At 50.3% G+C, this 27,499-nt stretch overlaps 1 protein-coding gene across 1 annotated transcript in view; it reads left to right on the forward strand.

Moving 5' to 3' along the window:
- Positions 1-20,674: 20,674 nt before the first annotated feature.
- Positions 20,675-27,499, forward strand: part of LOC144737349 (uncharacterized) — a 35,536-nt gene continuing 28,711 nt past the window's right edge. The window contains exons 1-2 of the mRNA XM_078620003.1: positions 20,675-20,819; positions 27,222-27,401. Of these exons, the coding sequence (XP_078476129.1) occupies positions 20,675-20,819; positions 27,222-27,401 (325 nt within the window). The remainder of the gene's footprint in view (positions 20,820-27,221; positions 27,402-27,499) is intronic.

Genomic DNA, 27,499 nt, shown 5'->3' on the forward strand with positions numbered 1-27,499 from the left:
CGACAAGATGGCGTCGCTCCGCAACGTGTGCAAGATGGCGGCTTCCCGCGGCGGAGGGCGCAAGATGGCGGCTTCCCGCCGTTCTTCCTCGGCCACGCCCAAGATAGCGTCTTCGTGCCGCGTGGTCGAGAGGGCTGACGGCGACGGCAAGGCCCCGGCCCATTGTTCCTCGCTGGGCCTCCCCGAAGTCGTCGCCGGCGTGACGAGAACGCACAATTGCACCAGTACCGCCTTCAGCGCCTCCAGTTGCGCTGCCACCTGTCGCCATCCGTCGTCAGCGTCCAGTCGCGCGGGTGGGCCCACCGAGGCGGCCACGTCCTGCACGGCTGGAACCCCGCTCGTCCCCGCTCCGCTGTCTTCCTCCATCGTGGGCAGCGCCACCGCTGGAGGGAGATCGTCGTCGGAAGATGTTGCCGAAGATGGTGCAAGGACGGTCATCTTCCTGAGCTGTTTTGACATACCGTTTCACTTCTGACACCAATGTAATAAAGGACTCTCTCTCAGATGTCGATCTCCGTTGTCCTTTATTGGGTTCATAGAATCTCCGTACCACGGCGTCTCGCTCAGGCCCGCGTCCCGCTCGACGACCTCTCCACAGCCCTCGGCTGCTCCGTTGTGCAGTCTCCCTGCTGCTCCAATATGCAGTCTCACTGCTGCCCCGTCAGGCAATCCTTACAGCCACACCGCTGCCCCGCTATCTAGCGTCACTGCTGCCCCTTTCACAGCTAGCCTCTCACTGCCCCGTTAGCTCTCTTCGTCTGACACCGATGGCCGTCGGTGTCGATGTCTCCCACCGCGTGGCAACCGCGCCACACTCTCCATCTTGCCCAGCGTGGCCTCCTCGTATTTCACTCCGTCTCAACTCCCCTTTCCCCTTCCGGTTCTCTCCCTAAATCTTCTCCCCCACGTGACCGTAACTCCACCCACTCCCCACGTGACCCAGACTCCACCCCCCCCCTCAATCCTTGCTCGCATTACACGTGACACATATTTTGCTGTTTGGCCGTGTCGGGTGGTGGAGGGTTACGACACATTTATAAATATTGCGATCTAACCCAAAAACCTTTATTATGAATTTTAATTTCATGGTTGAGTGTTGAGTTTAATAGTTCAGTTTTGCGTTTAATAGTTGAGTTTTGAGTTTAATAGTGGAGCTTTGAGTTTCATAATTGAAATTTCAGTGTAATAGTTGACCTTTGAGTTTAATCGTTGAGGTTCGAGTTTAATAGTTGAGATTTGAATTTATTCGTTGAGCTTTGAGTTTAATAGTTAAGCTTTGCATGTAATAATTGAACTTTCAGTTTAATAGTTGAGCTTTGAGGTTTATAGTGGAGTTTTTGAGTTTCATAATTGAGCTTTGAGATTAATCGTTGAGCTTTAAGTGTAATAGTTAAGTTTTGCGTTGCATAGTTGAGCTTCGAGTTTAATAGCTGAAGTTGAGTGTAACAGTTGCGTTTTAAGTATCATAGTTGAGCTTTGAGTGTAATAGTTGAGTTTGAGTTTAAAAGTTGAGCCTTGATTTTAAAAGTTGAGCTTTGAGTGTTATATTTGCGCTTTGACATTAATAGATTAGCTTTGCGTTTGATAGTTGAACCTTGAGTTTAATCGTTGAGCTTTGAGATTAAAAGTTGAGCTTTGAGTTTAATGGTTCTCCTTTGAGTTTAATCGTTGAGCTTTGAATGTAATAGTTGAACTTTCAGTTTAATAGTTGAGTTTTGAGTTCAATGGTTGAGTTTTGAGTTCAATTATTGAGCTTTGAGTTTAAAAGTGGAGTTTTGAGTTTCATAGTTCAGCTTTAAGAATAATTGTTGAGTGTTGAGCTTCATAGTTGAGCTTTGAGTGTAATAGTTGAGCTTTTATTTTAATAGATGAGCTTTGAGTTTAATCGTTCAGCTTTGAGTTCAATAGTTGACCTTTGAGTTTAATCGTTAAGCCTTGAGTGTAATAGTTGAGTTTTGAGTTCAATGGATGAGTTTTAAGTTCAATAGTTCAGCTTTGAGGTTAAAAGTGGAATTTAGAGTTGCATAGTTCAGCTTTGAAATTAATTGTCGAGCTTTGAGTTTAATAGTTGACTTATTATTCTGAGGGTTGAGCTTTGAGTTTAATAGTTCAGCTTTGAGTTTAATGGTTAAGCTTTGAGTTTAAAAGTTGCGTTTTAAGTTTAATAATTTAGTTTTGAGTTTAATGGTTGAACTTTGAGCTTAATAGTTGAGTCTAGATTTGAAGCTTTCGTGACTGCAAGGAATCATCTTCTTAGGTTTTTTCGGTAAAGTCACGTAGAAAGTAAAATAAAATAAAAACAAAAATCAAGACGTTTCGGAGGCAACACAAGTCTCCGTCATCAGGTGGGACCGTCACAGCCAGATTAGCTGTATCAAGATGATCAAGATGATACAGCTAATCTGGCTGTGACGGTCCCACCTGATGACGGAGACTTGTGTTGCCTCCGAAACGTCGTGATTTTTGTTTTTATTTTATTTTACTTTCTACGTGACTTTACCGAAAAAACCTAAGAAGACTTAATAGTTGAGCTTTGAGTTTAATAGTTGACTTATTATTCTAAGGGTTGAGCTTTGAGTTCAATAATTGAGCATTGAGTTTAATAGTTCAGCTTTGAGTTTAATGGTTAAGCTTTGAGTTTAAAAGTTCAGCTTTGAGAATAATCGTTCAGCTTTGAGTTTCATAGTTGAGTTTTGAGATTAATAGTTGAGTATTGAGCTTCATAGTTGAGCTTTGAGTGTAACAGTTGTGCTTTGAGTTTACTAGTTCAGTTTTGAGTTTAATTAACCTTTGAGTTTAATGGTTAAGCTTTGAGTTTAATGGTTGAGTTTAGAGTTTAATGTTTTTGCTATGAGTTATAAAGTTTAGCTCTGGGTTGAATAGTTGAGCTTTGAGTTGAATAGTTGAGCTTTGAGTTTAATATTTGAGCTTTGAGTTGAATAGTTGAAATTTGAGTTTAGTAGTTGAGCTTTGATTCTAATGGTTTGGCTTTTAGTGTAATACAGTGAGGGAAAAAAGTATTTGATCCCCTGCTGATTTTGTACGTTTGCCCACTGACAAAGAAATTATCAGTCTATAATTTTAATGGTAGGTTTATTTGAACAGTGAGAGACAGAATAACAACAACAAAATCCAGAAAAACGCATGTAAAAAATGTTATACATTGATTTGCATTTTAATGAGGGAAATAAGTATTTGACCCCTCTGCAAAACATGACTTAGTACTTGGTGGCAAAACCCTTGTTGGCAATCGCAGAGGTCAGACGTTTCTTGTAGTTGGCCACCAGGTTTGCACACATCTCAGGAGGGATTTTGTCCCACTCCTCTTCGCAGATCTTCTCCAAGTCATGAAGGTTTCGAGGCTGTTTGGCAACTCGAACTGTAGTTGAGCTTTGAGTTTGATAGTTGAGCTTTTAGTTTAATATTTGAGCTTTGAGCTTAATGGTTTAGCTTTGAGTTCCATGCTTTCGCTTTGACATTCATAGTTTAGATATGAGGTTAATAGTTTAGTTGAAAAGTTGAGTTTTGAGTTTAATAGTTAAGCCTTGAGTTTAATGGTTGAGCTTTGAGTTGAATAGTTTAGCTTTTAATTTAATGTTGGAGCGTAATATTTTAGCTTTGAGTTTAAAAGTTGAGCTTTCAGTTTAATGGTTTAGCTTTGAATTTAAAAGCTTAGTTTTGAGTTTAATGGTTGACCTTAGAGTTTAATGGGTAAGCTTTGAGTTCAATGGTTGAGTTTAGAGTTTAATGGTTTAGCTTTGAGTTTAATTGTTGAGCCTCATGTTGTGGCCTCACTGTGTGCTGCGTTTCACCGCTATCCGAGTAGTTAACCTCGCATACAATAAACCCTCAGAGCCAGGGTGAACATCCAACTCCAAACGTAATTTATTGAATTGAACGAGGTAAAACTGATGGGAAAACACAGCACAGATACAGCATCTGTTAATACTTGGAAATATCAATACAATGAATTTAACACTACATCATCAAAACATTGCCTTAGATAACCTGAACTCAACAATAGATCCTGGATCGACTAGACACCTACATTAGCACTGAATAGCTACACAAGATAATAAGCTTGGTGTTAAATAAAGGCACATCGTGTGATCACCATACTGCAGCCTAAATGTACAGCGCTGCACATAACACTGAACTGTGAATGAGATATTTCGTCATCCTTGCTCTCAAGATCGCAATATAGTTACTTGGATACAAGTGTAATGTGAGGATATATCCGGCTCACTGACGTATCACAACTCGTCATGATGATTGGCTCTGCCGGTCCTGGTCCATAGCCAATGGGGGGAAGCCTAGGGGCGTGGCCCTGACGTAATGGAAAGGTGACAGCTGTAAGTAGAGGATTGGTTCTGCTGGCTTTGGCCACAGCCAATGGGGAGATGAGTCAGGGGCGTGGTCCCGGGAGCCTACGAGGGAGTCTGGAAGATTCCATAGAGGCTAACCAGGATTGGTGGAAATGTACCACGTGACCCGGGTATTAAATAGGGGTGGAGACGAACAACACGTGGTCAGAACTGGAACGAACGGAGGAGGCCATGCGAGAGCGGGGGTCCAGGCTGCCACGTGGCTGCGCGTCTCTCTCTCTCTCTCTATCCCTCTCACGCTGCCTGTCAGCAGCATGGAGAGCTGTAATGAAAAGTGAATAAAAAACCAGATTCCAGAAGTCGCCTCAACGACCTTTATTACACAAGTCTGACTCGACTTATTCAATTAAAAGTAACATTCACAATAAGGAAAGTTGCAGGCTTCGTTGTTAAATAGGCCTCATATTTATCATAACAATTTAACAGCATTATAAAGGCATTTACAGCATTATAACGGTCATTCTAACATTATAACAGCATATTTGAGCTTTGAGTTTAATAGTTGAGTTGAATCGTTGAGCTTTGATATTAATATTTGAGCTTTGAGTTTAAAAGTTTAGCTTTGAGTTTAACGGATGAGCTTTGAGTTAACGAGTTAAGCTTTGAGTTTAATGGTTGAACTTAGAGTTTTATAGTTGAGGTTTGAACTTAATGTTTGAGCTTTGAGCTTAATAGTTTAGCTTTGAGTTGAACATTTGAGCTATGAGCTTAATGGTTTAGCTATGATTTTCATGCTTTAGCTTTGAGATTCAAAGTTTAGATTTTAGGTTAATAGTTTAGTTGAAAAGTTGAGTTTTGAGTTTAACGGTTAAGCTTTGAGTTTAATGGTTGAGCTTAGAGTTAACGAGTTGAGCTTTGAGTTTAATAGTTGAGCTTTGAAATTAATGTTTGACCTTTGAGCTTAATAATTTAGCTTTGAGTTTAAAAGTTTAGCTTTGAGTTTAATGGTTGAGCTTAGAGTTTAACGGTTTAGCTTTGAGATAACGAGTTAAGCTTTGAGTTTAATGGTTGAGCTTAGAGTTTAATAGTTGAGCTTTGAACTTAATGTTTGAGCTTTGAGTTTTAAAGTTTAGCTTTGAGTTTAATACTTGAGCTTTGAGCTTAATGATTTAGCCTTGAGATTCATAGTTTAGATTTGAGGTCAATAGTTTAGTTGAAAAGTTTAGTTTTGAGTTTAATGGTTAAGTTTTGAATTTAAAAGTTTAGTTTTGAGTTTAATAGTTGAGCTTAGAGATTGACGGTTTAGCTTGAGTTAAATGACATTTAAGTTTAATAGTTGAGCTTTTAATTTAATGTTTGAGCTTAATATTTTAGCTTTGAGTTTAAAAGTTTAGCTTTGAGTTTAATAGTTGAGTTGATTAGTTGAGCTTTGAGTATAATTGTTGAGCTTTGAGTTGAATAGTTGAGCTTCGAGTTTAATGGTTGAACTTTGAGTTTAATAGTTGAGGTTTGACTTAAATGGTTGTAATTTGAGTATAATGGTTGAGCTTAGAGTTTAATAGTTGAGCTTTGAGTTTACTGGTTTAGCTTTGAGTTTTATAGTTGAGTTTTGAGTTTAGTAATTGAGTTTAGAGTTTAATAAGTTAGAGACTCCGCCGGAGCCCGATGTCGCAGATTCGTTCCTGGGATTTCACGGCGACGCTGCTGATGCTGGGTGCCTCCGTCTAGACGCCTCTGTGCGTCTCACGCTCATTATTGTTGTTATGGTTGATGATTGTTGTTGTTGTTCTAGTTGATTGGTGTTGTTGATTGTTGTTGATTGTTGTGGTCAGGCGCTGTTCGTCCACTCGTGGTGTTCGGGCGCCACCCCACCAAGCAGCTGGAGATGAGTACAGTGGAACCTCGGTATACGTCGTTAATTCGTTCCAGAAGGTAGGAGGACTTATACCGAAAATGACGTAAACCAAACGAATTTTTCCCATAAGAAATGAAGGGAAAGGAGACAATACCTTCCAGAGGAAAAGAAGTGATATTTTATATGGCATATTAAACATTAATAATGTAGACACTAATTACTAAAATGCATACAGAAGCCACGTGACCGCGTTACTGCTTGCTGCGCTGGTCACGTGGCGTGCCTCCACCCCGGACGTCGCGCGCCTCGACCCGGGGCTCCACTCCCCATGGGGGCAGCCCCCACGTCCCCCGCCCCTCTCCCCCACGCCCCCCGCCCCTCTCCCCCCCGCCCCCCGCCCCTCTCCCCCCCGCCCCTCTCCCCCACCCCTCTCCCCCACGCCCCCCGCCCCTCTCCGCCCCTCTCCCCCACGCCCCCCGCCCCTCTCCCCCACCCCTCTCCCCCACGCCCCCCGCCCCTCTCCCCCACGCCCCCCGCCCCTCTCCCCCACGCCCCCCGCCCCTCTCCCCCCCGCCCCCCGCCTCTCTCCCCCCCGCCCCTCTCCCCCACCCCTCTCCCCCACGCCCCCCGCCCCTCTCCGCCCCTCTCCCCCACGCCCCCCGCCCCTCTCCCCCACCCCTCTCCCCCACGCCCCCCGCCCCTCTCCCCCACGCCCCCCGCCCCTCTCCCCCACGCCCCCCGCCCCTCTCCCCCCCGCCCCCCGCCCCTCTCCCCCCCGCCCCTCTCCCCCACCCCTCTCCCCCACGCCCCCCGCCCCTCTCCGCCCCTCTCCCCCACGCCCCCCGCCTCTCTCCCCCACCCCTCTCCCCCACGCCCCCCGCCCCTCTCCCCCACGCCCCCCGCCCCTCTCCCCCCCGCCCCCCGCCCCTCTCCCCCCCGCCCCTCTCCCCCACCCCTCTCCCCCCGCCCCTCTCCGCCCCTCTCCCCCACGCCCCCCGCCCCTCTCCCCCACCCCTCTCCCCCACGCCCCCCGCCCCTCTCCCCCACGCCCCCCGCCCCTCTCCCCCACGCCCCTCTCCCCCACGCCCCCCGCCCCTCTCCCCCACGCCCCCCGCCCCTCTCCCCCCCGCCCCTCTCCCCCACGCCCCCCGCCCCTCTCCCCCACGCCCCCCGCCCCTCTCCCCCACGCCCCTCTCCCCCACGCCCCTCTCCCCCACGCCCCCCGCCCCTCTCCCCCACGCCCCCCGCCCCTCTCCCCCACGCCCCTCTCCCCCACGCCCCCCGCCCCTCTCCCCCACGCCCCCCGCCCCTCTCCCCCACGCCCCTCTCCCCCACGCCCCCCGCCCCTCTCCCCCACGCCCACCGCCCCTCTCCCCCCCGCCCCTCTCCCCCACGCCCCCCGCCCCTCTCCCCCACGCCCCTCTCCCCCACGCCCCCCGCCCCTCTCCCCCACGCCCCCCGCCCCTCTCCCCCACGCCCCCCGCCCCTCTCCCCCCCGCCCCTCTCCCCCACGCCCCCCGCCCCTCTCCCCCACGCCCCCCGCCCCTCTCCCCCCCGCCCCTCTCCCCCACGCCCCCCGCCCCTCTCCCCCACGCCCCCCGCCCCTCTCCCCCACGCCCCCCGCCCCTCTCCCCCCCGCCCCTCTCCCCCCCGCCCCTCTCCCCCAAGCCCCTCTCCCCCACGCCCCCCGCCCCTCTCCCCCCCGCCCCCCGCCCCTCTCCCCCCCGCCCCTCGCCCCTCTCCCCCCCGCCCCTCTCCCCCACGCCCCCCGCCCCTCTCCCCCCCGCCCCTCTCCCCCCCGCCCCTCTCCCCCACGCCCCTCTGTTGATATGTAAACTCCTTTGTCAAGGCGCTCTGCTCCTCCCACCAGCTTAAAGTACCGTGCTGCCAAGCTTAGCGGTGTTCATAGGGACGCTGTCTTTCCGACAGCTCTGTTCTTCACCTGAGGACGGCTGCTTGTGTTGTGGCCAAAACGTCGTGAGAATGTTATTATGTTTTATTATTTTATTATTTCCATTCTACGTGACTTTACTCAAAGATCCAAGAATATGAATCCCTGCAGTCACGAAAGCTTTAAATCGAAAGGTGTGAAGATGTTAAAACACCAAACTGAAACCTTTTACAAGTGTAGGGGTGATAATTGTTATTTTACCCTTTTATCTGGCAACAAAACTGACACCTTTTTTTACAAGGAGTCATGTTTGCATAGACCACAATACCTGCAGTCATAATGCAAACAAAAAACATAACTCTGATAATGTATGCACTGTCCTTGAAGTTGATTGGTCCACACCCGAGACAGCTTTCCTTAGATGACACCAAAAGGCGTCATCTGGTCCAACACCAAAAGGCGTCATCTGGTCCAACACCATGTGAGACTAGGCTTTAAGGAAAGCTGTCTCGGGTGTGGACCAATCAACTTCAAGGATAGTGCATACATTATCAGAGTTATGTTTTTTGTTTACATTACGACCGCAGGTATTGTGGTCTATGCAAACATGACTCCTTGTAAAAAAAAGGTGTCAGTTTTGTTGCCAGATAAAAGGGTAAAAAACCAATTATCATATTTTTTTCTGGCAAATGAGGTTCCAATGGTGTAAGTGTGGGGGTGTTACGGGAGGGAAACGGACAAGCACACAGGGGGGGTGTCCACATCCACAACGGTTACCACCCTGGGGGGCTGTGTGGGGATGCTGGGATCCCACACAGCCCCACCCCTCGGTGGCAAATTGGTATAAAAGGCGGGGAGCAAGAGGGCTCGTGGTTCAGTGTTGGGGAGCTAACGAGTGAAGAACCAGTGAAGACTGAAGACCGGGCAGATAGGCCCTGGAACTCCTCTGATTCGCCGTCCTTCTCAGGGGCGGGCAGAGCAAGCCAGTGGCACGGCCCCAGAGCCTCAGAGCCGATGTCCTTCTAAGGGCCGGGTCTGTCTGGCTGGGTGTCGTGACCTGCGCCTTGACTAGGGTCGGGTCAGATAGCCTCCCCTAGCCCCTTAGCGGAGGATCTGGGAGCAGAACAGTTGGGCAGATAGCCTAGGGGTGTATCCCAGTCAAGTACGGGTGAAGGGGCCGTTACCCCTTCAAGTGTTGTATACGTTGTCCTGTGCCGAGTGTAAGGTTATAATAGTGTGTCTCGACTACACCGTCTCTGTCGCGTGTGAACCCACTACAGAAGGAATCACGTCTGCATTAACCACAATACTTGTGGTCAGAATGCGAACAAAAAGACAGGATGTTTTTGTTTGTAAAAGGTTTCAGTTTGGTGTTTTAACATCTTAACAAACCTATTTTGTTGCCAGAAAAAAGGGGAAAACCTCTTGTCACAATGATATCACTTTCACGGGAAGGTCAATAACACGACGACGTTTTTCTCTAAATTAGAACGCCGTCTTTTGACGATTGTTGTTTTTATTTTTATACGCTTTTATTTAACTCTGTCTGTCGTTGTTGTTGTTGTCGTATCCTCAAATCTTGTAACTAAATTTTAACCAAATTCCCAATGTGGTATCGACTGCAAACTTGGTATACTTATGTCATACTGATGACAACACTATATTTTATCATAAATAATAATACAAATATTTTTAAACAATCTTTTTACATGTTATGTTTCGGCTTGGGGCTAATTGTCCACGCTCAACTGACGTTGGCTGTAAATCACCACGGCCCCTTACGTTATGGCAAGCCTCGGGGCCACTTCCTGGAGTCGTGGAGTTCTGCCATTACTCGTAGGGTACATTTCATTAAAGCGTGTTTTTAAACAAAGTATTTTTAAATGTTACTTATTTAGATGTTGACGATGCTGATGCTGGCTGCCTCCGTCTTGCCTCTGCGCGTCTCCCGCTCACACCACCACCACCTTCAACGTGTGAGAGTTGGTGAAGTTGTTGTTGATGATTGTTGTGAATTATATCGGTAGGAACCTCCTGGTTACATCAGCCCACAGGGGATTATTGTGTCCGTCCGTCGTGCAGGGAGGGGCTGGGTGGGGAGGGTGGGGAGGGGCTGGGTGGGGAGGGTGGGGCTGGGTGGGGCTGGGTAGGGAGGGTGGGGCTGGGTGGGGGGTGGGAGGGGCTGGGTCACCCCGTGGTGCCCTTATAAAACTCAACGTTTAACCTACTCACGCCGGCTTGTGCCCGCCCTCACAGTCGGCCATATTTGCGGAATACACCACGCCGCCGTTGACCCTGGCCATTGACCGAGCAACCCAACGTTCCTACCAGCTCCCTCCGCAGGAATGTGTTTGTTGATTGTTGTTGATGGTGTTGATTGTTGTGGATGATGATTGTTGTTGTTGACAACGATGCTGGGTGTCTCTGGCTTGCCTCTGCGCGTCGTCTCCCGCTCACACCACCACCACCGTCACGTGTGGCAGTTGCAGGACTGGTGATTGTTGTTGATTGTTATGGTTGATGATTGTTGTGGTTTATTATTGTTGTTGACAATGATGCTGGTGGTGCCTCCGTCTCACCTCTTGCAAGTCTCCCACTCACACCACCACCACCGTAACCACCACCCCCACTAACCACCACCACTAACCACCACTAACCACCACCAACCATCACCACCAACCACCACCACTAACCACCACCACTAACCAACACCACTAACCACCACCAACCACCACCACGAACAACCACCACCACCACTAACCACCACCACCACTAACCACCACTAACCACCACCGCCCACCACTAACTACCACCACCACTAACTACCACCATCAACCACGTCACCACCACCGTCACCACCACCAACCACAATAGCACTAACCACCACCACTAATTACCACCAACCACCACCACCACCAACCACCCCTATCGTCACCACCAACCATCACGAACCACCACCACCGTCACTATAACCACCACCACCGTCACTACCACCAAAAACAACCACCACCAGCCACCACCACCGTCACCATCACCACCAGCCACCACCACCGTCACTAACTTACCACCAACCACAATCACGTCACTACCACCAGTTGCATGCCTGGTGATCGTTGTTGATGATTGTTAAGTTTTGTTGTTGGTGTTGATTGTTGTGGTTGAGAATTGTTGTTGATGATGATGCTGGTTGGTGCCTCCGTCTCACCTCTTGCATGCCTCACACCACCACCACCACTAACCACCACCACTAACCACCACCACTAACCACAACCACCACTAACCACAACCACCACTAACCACCACCAACCATCACCACCAATCACCACCAACCACCACTAACAACCACCACCACTAACCACCACCACTAACCACCACCACTAACCACCACCAACCACCACCAACAACCACAACCACCACCAACCATCACCACCAACCATCACCAACCACCACCACTAACCACCACCACTAACCACCACCACACCCACCACTAACAACCACCACTAACCACCAACAACCACCACCACCAACCACAACCACCACCACTAACCACCACCACTAACCACCACCACTAACCACCACCAACAACCACCACCACTAACCACCACCAACAACCACCACCACTAACCACCACCACCACTAACCACCACTAACCACCACCACACCCACCACTACTAACCACCACCAACAACCACCACCACCACTAACCACCACCAATCACCACCACTAACCACCACCACCACTAACCACCACCACACCCACCACTACTAACCACCACCAACAACCACCACCACCACTAACCACCACCAACCACCACCACTAACCACCACCACCAACCATCACCAACCACCACCAACAGCCACCACCACTAACAACCACCACCCACCACCACTAACCACCACCACCACTAACAACCACCACTAACCACCACTAACCACCACCACTAACCACCACCACGCCCACCACTAACCACCATCAACCACCACCACTAACCACAACCACCACCCACCACCACTAAACAACAACCACCACTAACCACCACTACCACTAACCACCACCAACCATCACCAACCACCACTAACCAACACCACTAACCACCACCACCAACCACGAGCCACCACCACTAACCACCACCCAACCACCATCCACCACTAACCACCGTCAACACCACCACCATCCACCACCACCGTGAGCGGTCACGTGAGTGGCGACGTCACCGTTTTCCCGCAGCCTTTTGTTCCGCCCGCCCGCGCTGTCGCCCGTACGGCGGCCGCTGCCGCCACCACCGCCGCCTCCTCCCTCCTCCTCGTCCCTCCTCCTCCTTCCTCCCTTCCTTCCTTCACGGGGCGGGGGGAGGCAATCAGAGACCGAAGAAGCCATCGCGAAGAGAGAGGCGAGAGAGAGAGAGAAGGGAAGAGCTCCCTCCCACCACCCCTCACCACCTCCTCTACCCATCGCTGGTGGCCGCTCTTTCGCCATTGTTACTCACCACCACCACCACCGCTGCTCGCCCTCATGGATGGCGCTTTATATCGCTGTTGTTTCGCTGTGGAGACCTCTCCTCTCGCGTCAATCAACAACAGCCTCGACTAAACTCGTCCCCACGCGCAGTTTGCTGCAGCCGGCGTAGAGGCGTTAGACGGAGTCTGCGTGCAGCAGGGAGACGCTTTGGGGCTGGCCGAGTGGCTGAGTGGTCGGCAAATTTGTAAAACGCGGGAGTTGAACGCGCGACTGAGGCGGATCTTGACTCGTTGAGATCGTGGTGGTGGTGGGGGGCTTTGTTTTATTTCTCTGCTTTGCTGCGTTTGGAAAGGCTGAGGAATACAAAATCTCCGTGACACACGAAGAGGAGGAGGAGGAGCAGGAGGGGAGAGGCCGTTCGCAGTCCGCCTTGGGGCCGACTCGCCCCGACTCGGTAAGTCGGCGGAAAGGGCCCCCCCAGTGGGGCTCTGAGGGGTTTAGTTTTATACATTGTTTTGTGCTTTAAAGCGCCGCATTTAAAGCGGCGGCTTTGTAAAGTGAAGATTGCTTGAAAGCGGCGTCTTAATGAGAGGCAGCGCCCCCCCCCCCCCGGTTCTTCGCTGTCAGTTTCTAATTTCCAGCATCACCACCACGGCCGCCGATATAAAGAGGCGATCGCAGTTCTATTTAAACGGTGATACCCCCCCACCCCCACTCTATATACGCACAAAATCAGCGAGGAACGAGTAGGGGAATTAAAATATAAAACGATTACAACAACACGCACAGAGAGAAGTTAAACCTCGAGGTCGAGGCCTCGACCTCGCCTAGCTCCCCGCGCCCGGGCTCGCGCTCGCCCGGCGGTGGCGTTCTAGGCAAGGAGGGGGGGGCGCGCGGAGTAGACGGGCCTAGGCCTTGTGGTTGACACAAAACGCCGAATATACAAAGCCCACATCTGTCGATAGAACGCGACCTTCCCCCTCCCCTCCTAATTTTAAAACGTGTAGAGTTGTGTGTTTTGTTCGTCTCCCACGTCGCCGGGGGTTCGCTGCGCCGTTGCTTTCTGTGTCGAATTTTTCCGATCGCGTTAAACTGGCGGGACCGCTCGCCTGGATTGGGCCCAGGAGGCTTCGCTGGCGCTGACGGCGCTGAGTGGAAAATTTTAATTTTATTTAAATTCCTCCACGAAATTTTGTTCTTATTCGAGGTTTTTCTCTCTCTTTCTTTACAAGACAAAACTCCCTGCACCTTAATTTGTACCAATCGACCACTTCGGGGCGTCAATCACTTTTTTTGGTGTTTAATTTTTTTGCAAAAGCAGCGCGCCACGGGCTAAGATATGCGCATAAATACTTGTAATATACTTACACAAATGTATAATACAGCTTGTTCTTTAGGTTATATCGCATAAATAATGTATATACTGTAGGTTTAAACGCAACCTCCTCACCTTGCATTACCTCACTCATGGGCCCGACATGTGAATACATACTCGTAATTTACGTAACTTATAATGTAGTTATTTTTTTAGGTTGGAATCGCGTAAATATAAATGTGTCGTTGAACCCGCCACCACCCAACAGCCAATCCGTGAGGGGTTTGTCACGTCAACAAAACGTTACAATTCGTTACTCGTAGAGCAGCAGCACATTGATGTGTTAGAGAGAAAATCCACAACACAGTACAGCACATTGATGTGTTAGAGATCAAATCCACAGACACAGTACAGCACATTGATGTGTTAGAGAGCAAATCCACAAACATAGTACAGCACATTGATGTGTTAGAGATCAAATCCACAACACAGTACAGCACATTGATGTGTTAGAGATCAAATCCACAGACATAGTACAGCACATTGATGTGTTAGAGAGAAAATCCACAACATAGTACAGCACATTGATGTGTTAGAGAGCAAATCCACAAACATAGTACAGCACATTGATGTGTTAGAGATCAAATCCACAGACATAGTACAGCACATTTATGTGTTAGAGATCAAATCCACAACACAGTACAGCACATTGATGTGTTAGAGAGCAAATCTACAACATGGTACAGCACATTGATGTGTTAGAGATCAAATCCACAACACAGTACAGCACATTGATGTGTTAGAGAGCAAATATACAACATGGTACAGCACATTGATGTGTTAGAGAGCAAATCCACAGACACAGTACAGCACATTGATGTGTTAGAGAGCAAATCCACAAACATAGTACAGCACATTGATGTGTTAGAGATCAAATCCACAGACACAGTACAGCACATTGATGTGTTAGAGATCAAATCCACAGACACAGTACAGCACATTGATGTGTTAGAGATCAAATCCACAGACACAGTACAGCACATTGATGTGTTAGAGATCAAATCCACAGACACAGTACAGCACATTGATGTGTTAGAGATCAAATCCACAACACAGTACAGCACATTGATGTGTTAGAGAGCAAATATACAACATGGTACAGCACATTGATGTGTTAGAGATCAAATCCACAGGCATAGTACAGCACATTGATGTGTTAGAGATCAAATCCACAGACATAGTACAGCACATTGCTGTGTTAGAGATCAAATCCACAACATGGTACAGCAGCACATCGGTGTGTTGGAGAGCAAAGCTGATGCTAGTTGTAATTACTGGTGAAATGTCGTACTCTGTAAATGTTGTGGATTTGCTCTCTCCAACACGCTGACGTTGTTTTGTACTAATAACGAATCGGCGTGTTCTGTTCACGTGACGAAACTTTACAAATTGTCTGTCGGGTGTTGGTGGCGGGTTTAACGACACATTCATATTTACGCGATCTAACCCAAAAAAAACTATATTATGGATCATATACAACTCCGCGTAGGCCTTCTGTACACGATAGTTGGTGTAGACGTTATCACTGCGCTACAAACCTGGCCACCCGGGTTCGATTCCCGCTCACGGCCACCAACACCACCAGGCAACGATTGATCTGAACCCGTCCTGGCGCCTACTCCGCTGGGTCCACTCGGCCTCAAATAAGTAGCGGTGGTGGTGTAGTGTAGTAAACATCCCCGCTGGGGAGAGACAAAGACGACCGGGCGTGGTGCTGGCCACCCACCCCCTCGTGTGCCACAGTGTGCCGCTCTTTATAGGAGCTGCTACTCGATGACAGCACTTGCCCCAAGTCTGTTAGAGGCTACACGGGGGAGCTTTGTCTTTGGTGTTTACTAAATGTGTGCGTATAGGCAGTCCTCTTCTTACGATGACGACCCCATCGTAAGTCGAAAATATCGTAAGTCGAAGATGGCCCAGCCTACCCAGGAGTCTTAAAGAATGGTGACAATTTAGCAAAACAGCAATTTACAATACCGTACTGTATAAACAATATACTGTATGTATTAATTACAATACTGTATTGCACAGTAAAATGTAAAGTAAAAAAACCAAGGTAAATTCTTAGCCTACCTATGTGAACTGCAATTTAATAGAAAGTTTTTTCAGGAAACAATCCTATCTGCTATAAAAACTTTTAACATGCATTGAACGTATCGTATCGTGGTAACCATAAAATGAAATCGCTAAAGCTACGTATCATACATACATTGAACGTAACGTATCATATTGTACTGTACACACCAAGATTCGTACGCTGTTGCGTTTGCCTGCCGCGCGAAATGTAAAATATTTTACAATTTTGTCATATCGCCATCGTAAGATCGAAATATCGAAAGTCGGACCATCGTAACTCGGGGACTGTCTGTATATTGCTCTGCTGCTGCTGCTGGTGTGTGTCTGTGTGTGCCACATTGTGTATTGGCAGACCGTGCCGAAGAAGTCAACAATTGACTCTGCGTGTGAGTGAATTTAGATTAAATGTGTTGCTGTTGCTCTTCGAGAATTTAACGTTACTCTTGTACCGCTTGCCTGCTGAAAATGCGTTTTTCGTACCGGCTCCATGCGGGGGGGGGGGGCGGGGGGTGCGTGTCTTGTCCCCTGGGATTCTGAAACTGCAATTGTAAATACGCCACGCGCAATGTCAACACGCCGAGCATACGCCGTTACATTGCGAGGTTCCTTTTAAAATGCTGCATGCGGTATTAGTTTACACAGTGCCAGTCGAATGTTACCAGTTTCCCCCACGAAAAAATGTTTGCTCAGCCTTTGCAATATATGCCCGGCCGGCCCTCTGCGCACTCGTGATGGACTTGACTCGCAGTAAGAGCAATATCAAATGTTCTCACAACAAATGTTGTGTATGCGGTGCCGCTAACAAATGCATTCCAGTGCATGGGGAGCAGTGGGGCAGCGGTTAACGCCGCGCTGCGCCACGAACCCCGAGTTCGATTTCCGCTCACGGCCAACGCCGGTGACGGATTATCTGAACTGGTCCTGAGCTTTGTATCTCGTCGGATTGCGCCAGTATGAACCAATATTCGTAGTCTGACAGGAGTTACGGTGCCAAGTGCGGTGTGTAGTAAACATCGCCACGGGGGAGGCAAAGGCAGCCGGGCGTGGTGCTGGCCACCCACCCCCTCGTGTGCCGTGGCGGCCTTCATAGGTGCTGCTACTACTCGCTACTAACAGCACTTAGCCCCGACAGTCTTACAGGCTACACTGGGGATCGTTGTCGAACTCCCACAGTTACACACACACACGTGTTTGTGTACACACACATACACAAAACATAGATCCCTCCCCCCCCATATTAGCCTTACACTGTAGGGACAAGTGCTGTTAGCGAGCACCTATTAAGGTCATAACATCACACAGGTATTACGGAGTATGGTCAGCCCTATCCTTGGCAGCATATGCACACACCGTTTTATATGAGTTGATGAGTTCATCATTGGTGTTATGGTAGAGAGAGTGCACCGTAGGAATATGAAATTTTCACTGCCGACTCGAGGTCTGCCAGAAGGGGATGAGTGCTGCTTCACTCGAGTTTGAGCAAAAAGAACGCCGTTACCTCTGACTGCGTGTTCCGTCTACGGAGTGAGTCTGCACCACATGACGTGTCCAGAACCTCGCTTGTCGTGAAAGCCGTTGGCAGCGATAAAGTCAGAAAATTATCCCGCTCAACAAAATGAAAAGAAGAGTGCAGAGGTGCGTGCTTGGAAGGATATTGACAAACTGGATCACGTACTATTACTGTTTTTAATATTTTTATTTGACCAGTTAAGGCCCACTGAGCTGAATAGCTTTTTTTTCTAAGTGTCCTGGCTATCCAAAATGATAGCTTAACTATATGGCCTCTGGTGTGGAAATTTCTATCAGCCCAACACTCTGAATTCATGTTTCTAAACGTGAAGGGAGAAAAATCCATGCGACCACGAGGAGAGACACCGCAAACTGCAAAATATACAGTCATCGAGGTTGGGAATGAACCCACAACCTCCTGAATTCCAGGCGAGGCAGTTAACATATCACCATAGATGAGGGAACAGATTAATCCTTTCCGATGACGTGAACGGAATAGTACTTCATCGGAATAGAATAGGAATAAAAACTGAATTGAACTCACTTCGTCGGTACGGAGGCTCCCACAAGGCCATGCGGGAGGGCGCTACTACTACCACCACCACAACTAATACCACTTCTACTACTACCACCACAACTAATACCACTACTACTACTACCACCACAACTAATACCACTTCTACCACCACAACTAATACCACTACTACTACTACCACCACAACTAATACCACTACTACTACTACCACCACAACTAATACCACTTCTACCACCACAACTAATATCACTACTACTACTACCACCACAACTAATAGCACTACTACTACTACGCCTCTCTAAATAAAATTAACGCCCAAGCCGCTCGCATGTTCCGAGATTCAGTGGGTGAAAGGGACACACACCCACCCACCCTGAAACTTACAGCAGACGTCAAACGTCTCAGACACGGAAAAGGGTCAAAGACGCGATATATTTACGAGCAAAAGTAAGCGGCCTTGTGCAGGACAATACGTCCACGGTCTGGAGGGACGGTGCGCCGGCGGTCCAGACTAACCCGGGAGTGGCAGCCAAGGGTGGGAACGCTTCCCGGAGGATGTCCACCTTGGAGATGGGGAGCGGGATGTCCCCACTCGGCAGGTTCCAGATTCCGTAGCGCAGCGCGACTAACCGCTGCCCCACCACTTCTCCGCCCCAGTTGTACGTACAATGCACTATATGGGTGGAGGTTTTCTCGGCACGAGCGACTCTTAACGCATTTTATCGAGCGCCTTAAGGCGCTTTACAGAGAATTAACAACGGTACAACAACAGCAGCGTGTGTGTGAATGTAACGGTGGAGGTGAGGTGAACGAAATAGATGAGAGGAAGCAATGGGAGGGGGGGGGGGTGCAAATCTGTGATGATGCGTGAATTTGGTGAAAATTTAAATTGATGACGGTAAATGATGATGAATGGATTGAATGAATGTGGGTTGATGAGTGATAGCCGTGTAATGAGATTATGAAGGGGTGAACCCAAGAATGGTGGTGGTCGTTACGAGGGGGAGATTAAGGGCGGAGGGTCGTGGGGTGTGCTGGGGGTAACAATAAGTGAGTTTTGAGTGAGCAGCGGAAAATTAGTGGGCGAAGGTGACTGCTTAATGCGGAGGGGCAAGTTTGTTCCAGTGAAGGAAAGGAGGGTGGAGAGCGACAGCGTGGATTGAGCACGAGGAGGAGGAGGAACCGAGAGAGAGAGACACGGCAAAGCTTGAGAGGTTCTGCAGTGGTTCTTCACATGGGGTGCACGCAGCCCATGACGGCGGGTGCGAGATGCCCTTTCTGGGGGGTGGCGAGACACGGCCAGATTTTTTTTTAGAAGGTGAATCATCCAAACACAACCGAAGCCACGGCCACGTAGGTTACAACTTACTTTGTTCCGTCAAACCCTCTGTGTTTGTTAACATGTTTTACATTGTTGTTAACGATTGAGCACCAAAGGGAGTTTGCAAGGCTGCAGTAAAGGTTAAGAACCACTGGGTTATGGCTTGGAATATCACGCCGCGCGTTCACGTGGGGATCTTGGTTGAGGCAAAGAGGGGGGGCAGGGCCAGGAGCACGTGGGTTTTTTGTGTCGAGCGAAACCTCTCCGGGAATATTTTTATTTAACACCCCTCCCCCCCGCCGCCCATCCCAAGTGGACGAGAGGCGTCGCAGGAATGCCGACGCCTCGGTGTGGGGTTGGGGGGCGAGCGTCTCATCCCAGCAGTGGATTGATAGTTGCCGATATGATTGATGATGATGATTATAGTTTGTTGTCCTTCCGCCCGCACCTCCGATTTAGCACGGTTGGCTACTTGCGGTGCGAAAGAAGTTCTACATCTTCTACATATATAAAAAAGGGAAATTTGTGAATGTGTGTGTCTGTTGGAAATGTTTAGCATACTTCCCAACATGCATCACACTTGAAATTTGGCATGCGGGTAGCTTCCAGACTGTACACGATGCAAAAAGTATAAAAATAGACTTTTGTATTTTGGGGGGGGGGGGGGGGGCATTAATGGATATATTTTGCACGGCAAGTGAGCGGTGACGTCACATCTGTGACGTCACATCTGTGATGTCACCCGCATGCGGCAGCGTCACGCGGTGTGCCTGCTGACGTCACGCAGTGTGCCTGCTGGCATCACGCATCCCCCCCCCAACCCTCTCCGCGTCGGCCGTGAATTTATCCAAGACAAAAATCCAGTCTCGGGCGAAGCCGGGTAGTAAAGCGAGTACATACTAAACTATAACTACATACACCACACACACTACACTGTACTCTACAATACATTCTACTACATTGAAAACGAATTTCTTTAGAACTGCTTTTTATGTTTAATTTGACCCCACCCCCTCCCTGCACCTCCAATTTATCCACGGTTGGCTCCGTACGGTGCAAAGAAGTTCAATACGCGCACATTGCGGCGGCAGAAATTGCTCGGTTTGAACGAGAGAGTGTTGCTAGCGGGACCCACAATCGTCAACTCCCGTACGCGATTAGTGCGGCTCAAGCTGGCGGTTGTGATGGTGGAGAAAAGAAGACGTTAACTGCCCTCGCCCGGCATGTGTACATACCGTTACATACGGTATGTGTACGTACATACGTAACGTACGAAATCCCTCCTTCCTCCCAACCTCTCCGCCAGTGCCCGTCCTCGCGAGGGCGACAATGGACGAATTCCAGGCGGCGGCGGCGCAGTTCCTGCCGGACGACCCGACGGCTCTCCGCGAGGCGGCGCGCAACCACAACCTCTACCACATGTGGCGGGAGATCTGGGCCCGCAGCGGGCGCGTCACCAAGGAGTGGAACCCCTGTGAGTACGGCGGCGGCGGCGACGTCTGGGTGGTGTGTCGTGATACCTGACGACAAACACATTCCTGCGGAGGGAGCTGGTAGGAGGAACGTTGGGTTACTCGGTCAATGGCCAGGGTCAACGGCGGCGTGGTGTATTCCGCAAATATGCCCGACTGTGAGGCCGGGCACAAGCCGGCGTGAGTAGGTTAAACGTTGAGTTTTATAAGGGCACCACGGGGTGAGCAGCCCCTCCCCACCCAGCCCCACCCCTCCCACCCCCCACCCAGCCCCACCCTCCCCACCCAGCCCCTCCCCAGCCCCTCCCCACCCTCCCCAACCCAGCCCCTCCCCACCCAGCCCCTCCCCACCCTCTTCACCCAGCCCCTCCCCACCCAGCCCCTCCCCACCCTCTCCACCCAGCCCCTCCCCACCCAGCCCCTCCCCTCCCCACCCAGCCCCTCCCTCCCTACCCAGCCCCTCCCCACCCTCCCCTCTCCACCCAGCCCAACCCTCCCCACCCAGCCCCAACCCAGCCCCTCCCCAACCCAGCCCCTCCCCAACCCAGCCCCTCCCCACCCTCCCAACCCTCCCCACCCAGCCCCTCCCCACCCTCCCCTCTCCACCCAGCCCAACCCTCCCCACCCAGCCCCTCCCCACCCTCCCCCACCCAGCCCCTCCCCACCCTCCCAACCCAGCGATCAGACAAGTGACGACTATTCCGAACGTTTGGTATTTTTCCGCACAAAAAACTCTGCAAAGATTGTCGACGACTTCGATTCAACTTCCTCCATTTAAAGACGTACATCCATCGGAAAGCGATCGATTTAAAGATTTCGTTCTTTTTTTTTTATTAGAAAGACTAAAAATTAATTTAACTTCATAGTCTCTAGGAGGGGAAGCTCTGCTAACTTTTTTTCGCGTTTTCGAATTCAGATTTAAGGGTCATTAAATGCTATTTTTTTCCGTTCAAAACCGTTTGAATCTGAAATATCTCAAACAATAAAAGATAAAACTCAACCAGTTCCCCCTTTAGTTTGTGCCGTCTAATGCTCTAGCAAACGAAAAAAACCGCACTCTTATATTTTTAACGGTTTCTGAATGACACCAGGCACAAACGTGTTATGTGGCACTTAAACATCGATATTTGGGGCCTTAAAATGAAAAATCTCAGATTTTTCAGATTTTGCTCCCTGTTTTTTGTGTCCTAAAAGCTCCTTGAGTACAAAATTTCAGCTTTCTACCTTGTCGGGAAGTACCCTAGAGGGTTTTGAGACACAGATTAAAGTCTTTATTTATTTAGATGCACAGGATACAGCGAAGTGTAACACGGTACAGCGATGACGCTCACTCGCAAGGCTCTCCTCTCAAACAACTTCTCTGTGTGTCTCTGGGTCTTTGAGTCTCTGATTCTCTGTGAGTCTCTATGGGTCTTTGAGTCTCTGATTCTCTGTGAGTCTCTATGGGTCTCTGAGTCTCTGATTCTATGTGAGTCTCTATGGGTCTCTGTATCTCTGTGGGTGTCTGCGCCTCTCTATGGGTCTCTGTGAGTCTCTATGGGTCTCTGAGTCTCTGTGAGTCCCTGGGTCTGAGTCTCTGATTCTCTGTGAGTCTCTATGGGTCTCTGTATCTCTGTGGGTGACTGCATCTCTATGGGTCTCTGAGTCTCTATGATTCTCTGAGTCTCTGTGAGTCTCTTGGTCTGAGTCTCTGATTCTCTGTGAGTCTCTATGGGTCTCTGTGAGTCTCTATGGGTCTTTGTGAGTCTCTATGGGTCTCTGTGTCTCTGTGCGTCTCAGTCTGGATCTCTATGGCTATCTATGAGTCTCTTCTGTACGGCTGCTGATGCAGTAGATGCGGAGCAACGACTACAATTGTCACATTCGGGTGGTCAAGCGCGTCGACTTCGGCCGCGAGATTCCGTCAATATTCATTCGGAGGATCCTTGTCCCAGGACCTGTCTGGCACGTTGTTTGACCCTGAAGAGGGCCGTTGGCGTGGATTAGCGTTGTTGTTGCTCTGGAGAACGGGAGAGATCGCTGATGGGTGTTGGTTGTGGTGATGGTAGTGGTGGTGGTGGTGATGGTGGTAGTGTGTGTGTGCGTGGTTGTTGCTGTTCTGGAGACCGGTAGAGATCAGTGATGGTGGTAGTGGTGATGGTGGTAGTGTGTGTGGGCGTTGTTGTTGTTGCTCTGGAGAACGGGAGAGATCGACGATGGATGTTGGTTGTGGTGATGGTAGTGGTGGTGGTGGTAGTGATGGTGGTAGTGTGTGTGTGTATGCGTTGTTTTTGTTGCTCTGGAGGACGGTAGAGATCAATGATGGTGGTGGTAGTGATGGTGGTAGTGGTGATGGTGGTGGTGGTGATGGTGGTGGTGGTAGTGCGTGTTGTTGTTGTTGCTCTGGTGACCGGTAGAGATGGATGATTGTCGGTCGCCGCGTTGACGCCGTTCGTTGTGAATTCTCACTGAACCGAGTGGGGGCGATGCCTGCCAGCTTCCACTCCTCCTTGAACAGCGCAGCAGCTACACAAAAACAATCTTCACCAAAGTAATAGATTACTACTTCCGTCAATAACCATCAGTAAGAAAGTCACAAAGAAGAACACTTTATCCAGTAAAACCACGTTATTTTGGGATTTGATGATTCGTAATTGGGGATTCTTTGGCACGGGCGTGCTTTCGGCCTATATCCGTCGATTTGGACTTTACTACATTGTTTGTGCACTCTGTGCAAGCCAACCGTCTCAGAAATTCCGTCTACACCGACATCAAGAAGTAATCGGTGTGTGCGAGACAAATCCAAAATTTTGGATAGAATTTTTGCACGGTGTTTGTCAATGCATACGGTGTGTGAAGAGTTTGGAAAACAAGTTTGGATTTTTTTTTATTGGGGCACGAGGCGCTGGGGAGTTACCGTTGTAGATAATTCGGAATATTGGATAATTTGGCCCGGCCAGAGCCCCATGTGTGTCGCATTAACCAGGGTTTACTGTATAATATTTAAAAATAATGGTGAGACCAATATAATGTAGTCAAGACGTATTCACAGTCGGTACTATTTATGCTTGTGTGGGGCGAAAGAGATACAAGTGTGAAGGGAATGAAGTGACTTGATTGAGCAGTGGGGTACATCGTGATAAATAGTAGCAGCAGCAGTAGTCGTGGTGGTTGTGTAGGTGTGAGTGAGTGTGTGTGAGTGTGTGTAGGTGTGTGAGTGTGTGGGGAGCGGTAGTGTAGCGGTTAGCACGTTGCGCTACGAAACCGATCACCCGAGTTCGATTCCCACTCACGGCCAACATCAGTGACGATTATCTGAAGCGGTCTCGGGCCTCCGCGAGGTCGACTCAGCCTCAAATTGAGTACCTGGTGCGGTGTGTAAACATCGCCACTGGGGAGACAAAGGCGGTCGAAGCGTGGTGCTGGCCACCCACCCCCTCGTTTGTCGTGCTAGCCTTCATAGGTGCTCGCTAAAAGCACTTGCTCTTACAGTCTGTTAAGGCTATACGGGGGATCTTTGTCTTCTTTGGAGTGTGTATATGGTAGGTGCAGAGAGTCAGTACACAGTCTGATGTGTGTGTGTGGTAAGGGGCAGAGTCAGTACACAGTCTGATGTGTGTGTGTGTGGTAAGGGGCAGAGTCAGTGCACAGTCTGATGTGTGTATGTGGTAAGGTGCAGAGAGTCGGTACACAGTCTGATGTGTGTGTGTGGTAAGGGGCAGAGTCAGTGCACAGTCTGATGTGTGTGTGTGGTAAGGGGCAGAGTCAGTGCACAGTCTGATAAGGTGCAGGTAGACAGCCAGGGCTCAGCTGTTCAACATTCGCACTACTTGGAGGTTAAAGCTGTCCGATTTATCTTCTGTCCCATCTGTCCCATCTGTTTGGGATAGAACGTTGCCCCCTCGCACACCTGGGGCCTGCCTTCGAGTGCTCCGGTTCTCCTGCCGCGAATGTGTGAACACGCTCGCCAGTTTGGCCGTGAACACCTCGATGTGCGTGCGGCTCTGTGCTTTGCGAGAGAGATGGATTTTCGGCAAAGCGCCGCGACAGCGTTACGCGCCCGACCGTCAACGCCATCGTCGGTTGCGGCCCATCGGCGCCCCTCACTTTATTGTCTCCTTCCCCCAGTTCCAGATGTTCGTTCTCCGCTTTTGAGAAAGTCATGACACCTCTCCCCCCCTACCCCACTTTGCAAACGGCGCAATGAATGCGAACAACAAAGCAGCGGGGGCTCGAAGGGCGCAGAGTGCTCGCCCGTGCCACTGGCGGCCGAAGGCTCTCCGCTCGAAACTCAAACTGTTTAAACTATTTCCTATTTAACGAGGCAAGGCCCACTGAGCTGTACAGCTCTTGTGCAGAAGCCCTGACCTGGCCAGCACAAATGATAGGTCAACGAAGTTGGCTTCTCACGTGGAAATTTATTGCAGCAAAAAGTTCTAAACCGGTGGTTCTTAAGGGTTTCTCCAGCCTTGCACCGCTTTGGTTCTCAGGAAAGGCATCTCGCACTCCAGGTTAAGAACCACTGCTCTAAACGTGTGATGTTGATTGTAATTATGGAGAGAGAAAAACCGGAGGACCGGGAGAAAAATCCACGGCACCACGGCGAGAGAGAGAGACGCAAACTCCAAATATACAGCAGCAGGCGTTAGGGTCGGGATTGAACTCGCAACCTCCTGTATACCAGGCGAGGTAGTCAACATCTCCTAGCCACACTACCGAGTGGGTATTTCTTCCCACGAAGTTTTGGACAAAAACGGTGGAAGTGCCCATACTTTACCTACCCCACCGCATGTGACCTGGCGATCGTGGACCAACTGTGTGGTGAACTCATTTACACGGCTGGTTGGATAGAGGGGGTGGCGGGAGGGGGGTGGCGGTCGGGGTTTTGGCGAGGTCGTGGGGTCGATCCCGACCCTGACGCATCACAGGAGTCGGGTGGTTTACTGAAGGCGTGAGCTGATTGAGAGATCGTAGAAATTGTACCGCTACCAACGATACTCAACTCACCTGGTGGTTACCGCGTGACACGGATAATCGGGAAGTAAAAATAAGCCCTCCGATTGGTTACTTAACAGGCCTGAAAGGGGATTTTGTGGTTTGCAGGGAATTGAAGGGATTGGAGGAGAAATACAAAATGGGAAATGGAGGATGATTGACAGGGTGGACTGTTGGCATTCGTTAGGAGAAGTGGGAAGGTGATTGGCTGGAGGCAATGCGGAAGCTCAAGGAACCTTCGGGAGAGGGGCTTGAGGGATATATAAGCGCACGTGTCAACCCATACGCTTTACCCATATTCTTGTCCTTCACAGGGGGGCGAGTCTTTAGCCAACTCAAAACGTAGAGATTTTATCTTTGCCAGCCAAATGTTTCCAGCGAAATCCGACCGATGTCAGAAAACGGACGCCACTTGGTGGCCGTTGTTTTTTCCCGCCTTTGGTGATAAACGGACCTTGCCAGCCGCAGTTCTTCTGCCGCGGCACGGCAAGAACCCCCGATAGGGGGGCAGCCTTTGAGACTCTGCGAGGCTTCAGGAGATTATACGTTGCACTGGACATCTGTGGGGGCGGGGGGAAGAGCTTAATAGCTCATCAGATTCCTGCCTGCAGGATATAAATATTCGGATTCTAAATAAATGTTTTCATAACAAACCTCCCCTGTGCCTCCTTTTGTGTTTGGCGTCCTTGGTTAGTCCACTGCCGGATGAGGGCCTTGTCCTGTCATGCGAGTCTAGGGGGGTGGGGAGTTATTGAACCGTACTTTACCACCACGCTGGACAACCAGTTAGGTCCCCCCCCCCTTCCCGTGTAATTGAATGTTTTCTTAACCTCTCATATCTCTCCCCCACCCCCATCCCCTCCCCTATGCCACCCCATTCCTACTTGTACCATACCACCATCACCCATCCGCCCGTGTGCCACCCTGTGTTTGTGCCGTCCCCAACCTCCCGTGTCTCAATACCTCCCCACGCCAACATCTCATGTCCCCGTGCCACCCCATTCCTACTCGTACCACCTCCACCACCACCACCCGCCCACCTCTGTGCCACCCGACCCACGTGTGTGTCGCCCATCCTCCTTGTGGCCACCGCCTGCCCTTCCCCGCGCGCCCCTTCTCGTGTTGCCACCGCCCACTGTTTGATGCCCACACCCGCTTGCCCTGTGCCCTCATCGCGACCTCCTCCTGCCTGTGCCAACCACCCTCCTCCGCCGCCGCCACCACCGCTTCTCCATGCTCCCACCTCCACGTTTCCCCGTGCCACTCCCTCTTCGTACAACCGCCCCATCTCCGTACCCACTCCCCTCGCATCTGTCCCACCTCCACATTTCCCCCGTGCCACTACTTCAACCCCATCTTCGTGTGCCTCCCACCTCGCTGCGCCACCACCACCACCCCCCCCCCTCCCCCTCCACTGACCCCCACCGCAGATGGGCTGGAGAGCCCCCAGGCCGACCCCATGCCCAGCATGCCCAAGGGCCCCGGGCCCGGGCCGGGCGCCCCCTGCGTGGCCCAGATGGGCAAGGAGAGCCCCATGTCGGCGGGCGTCCACGGCATGCAGCCGCCGCCTCCGCCGCTCAGCGTCGGCATGGACAAGGCCAAGGACCCCGGTACGTCGTCGTCGTCACAGTGATGGGCGGTGCCGCTGGTCGCCACCCACACGACCGCCCACACGACCGCCCACACGGCCACCGCCTTCAGACTGCGT

Source organism: Lampetra planeri, chromosome 68 (genome assembly GCF_965212315.1).
Source record: "Lampetra planeri chromosome 68, kcLamPlan1.2.h2, whole genome shotgun sequence".
In the NCBI taxonomy this organism is placed as follows: Eukaryota; Metazoa; Chordata; class Hyperoartia; order Petromyzontiformes; family Petromyzontidae; genus Lampetra; species Lampetra planeri.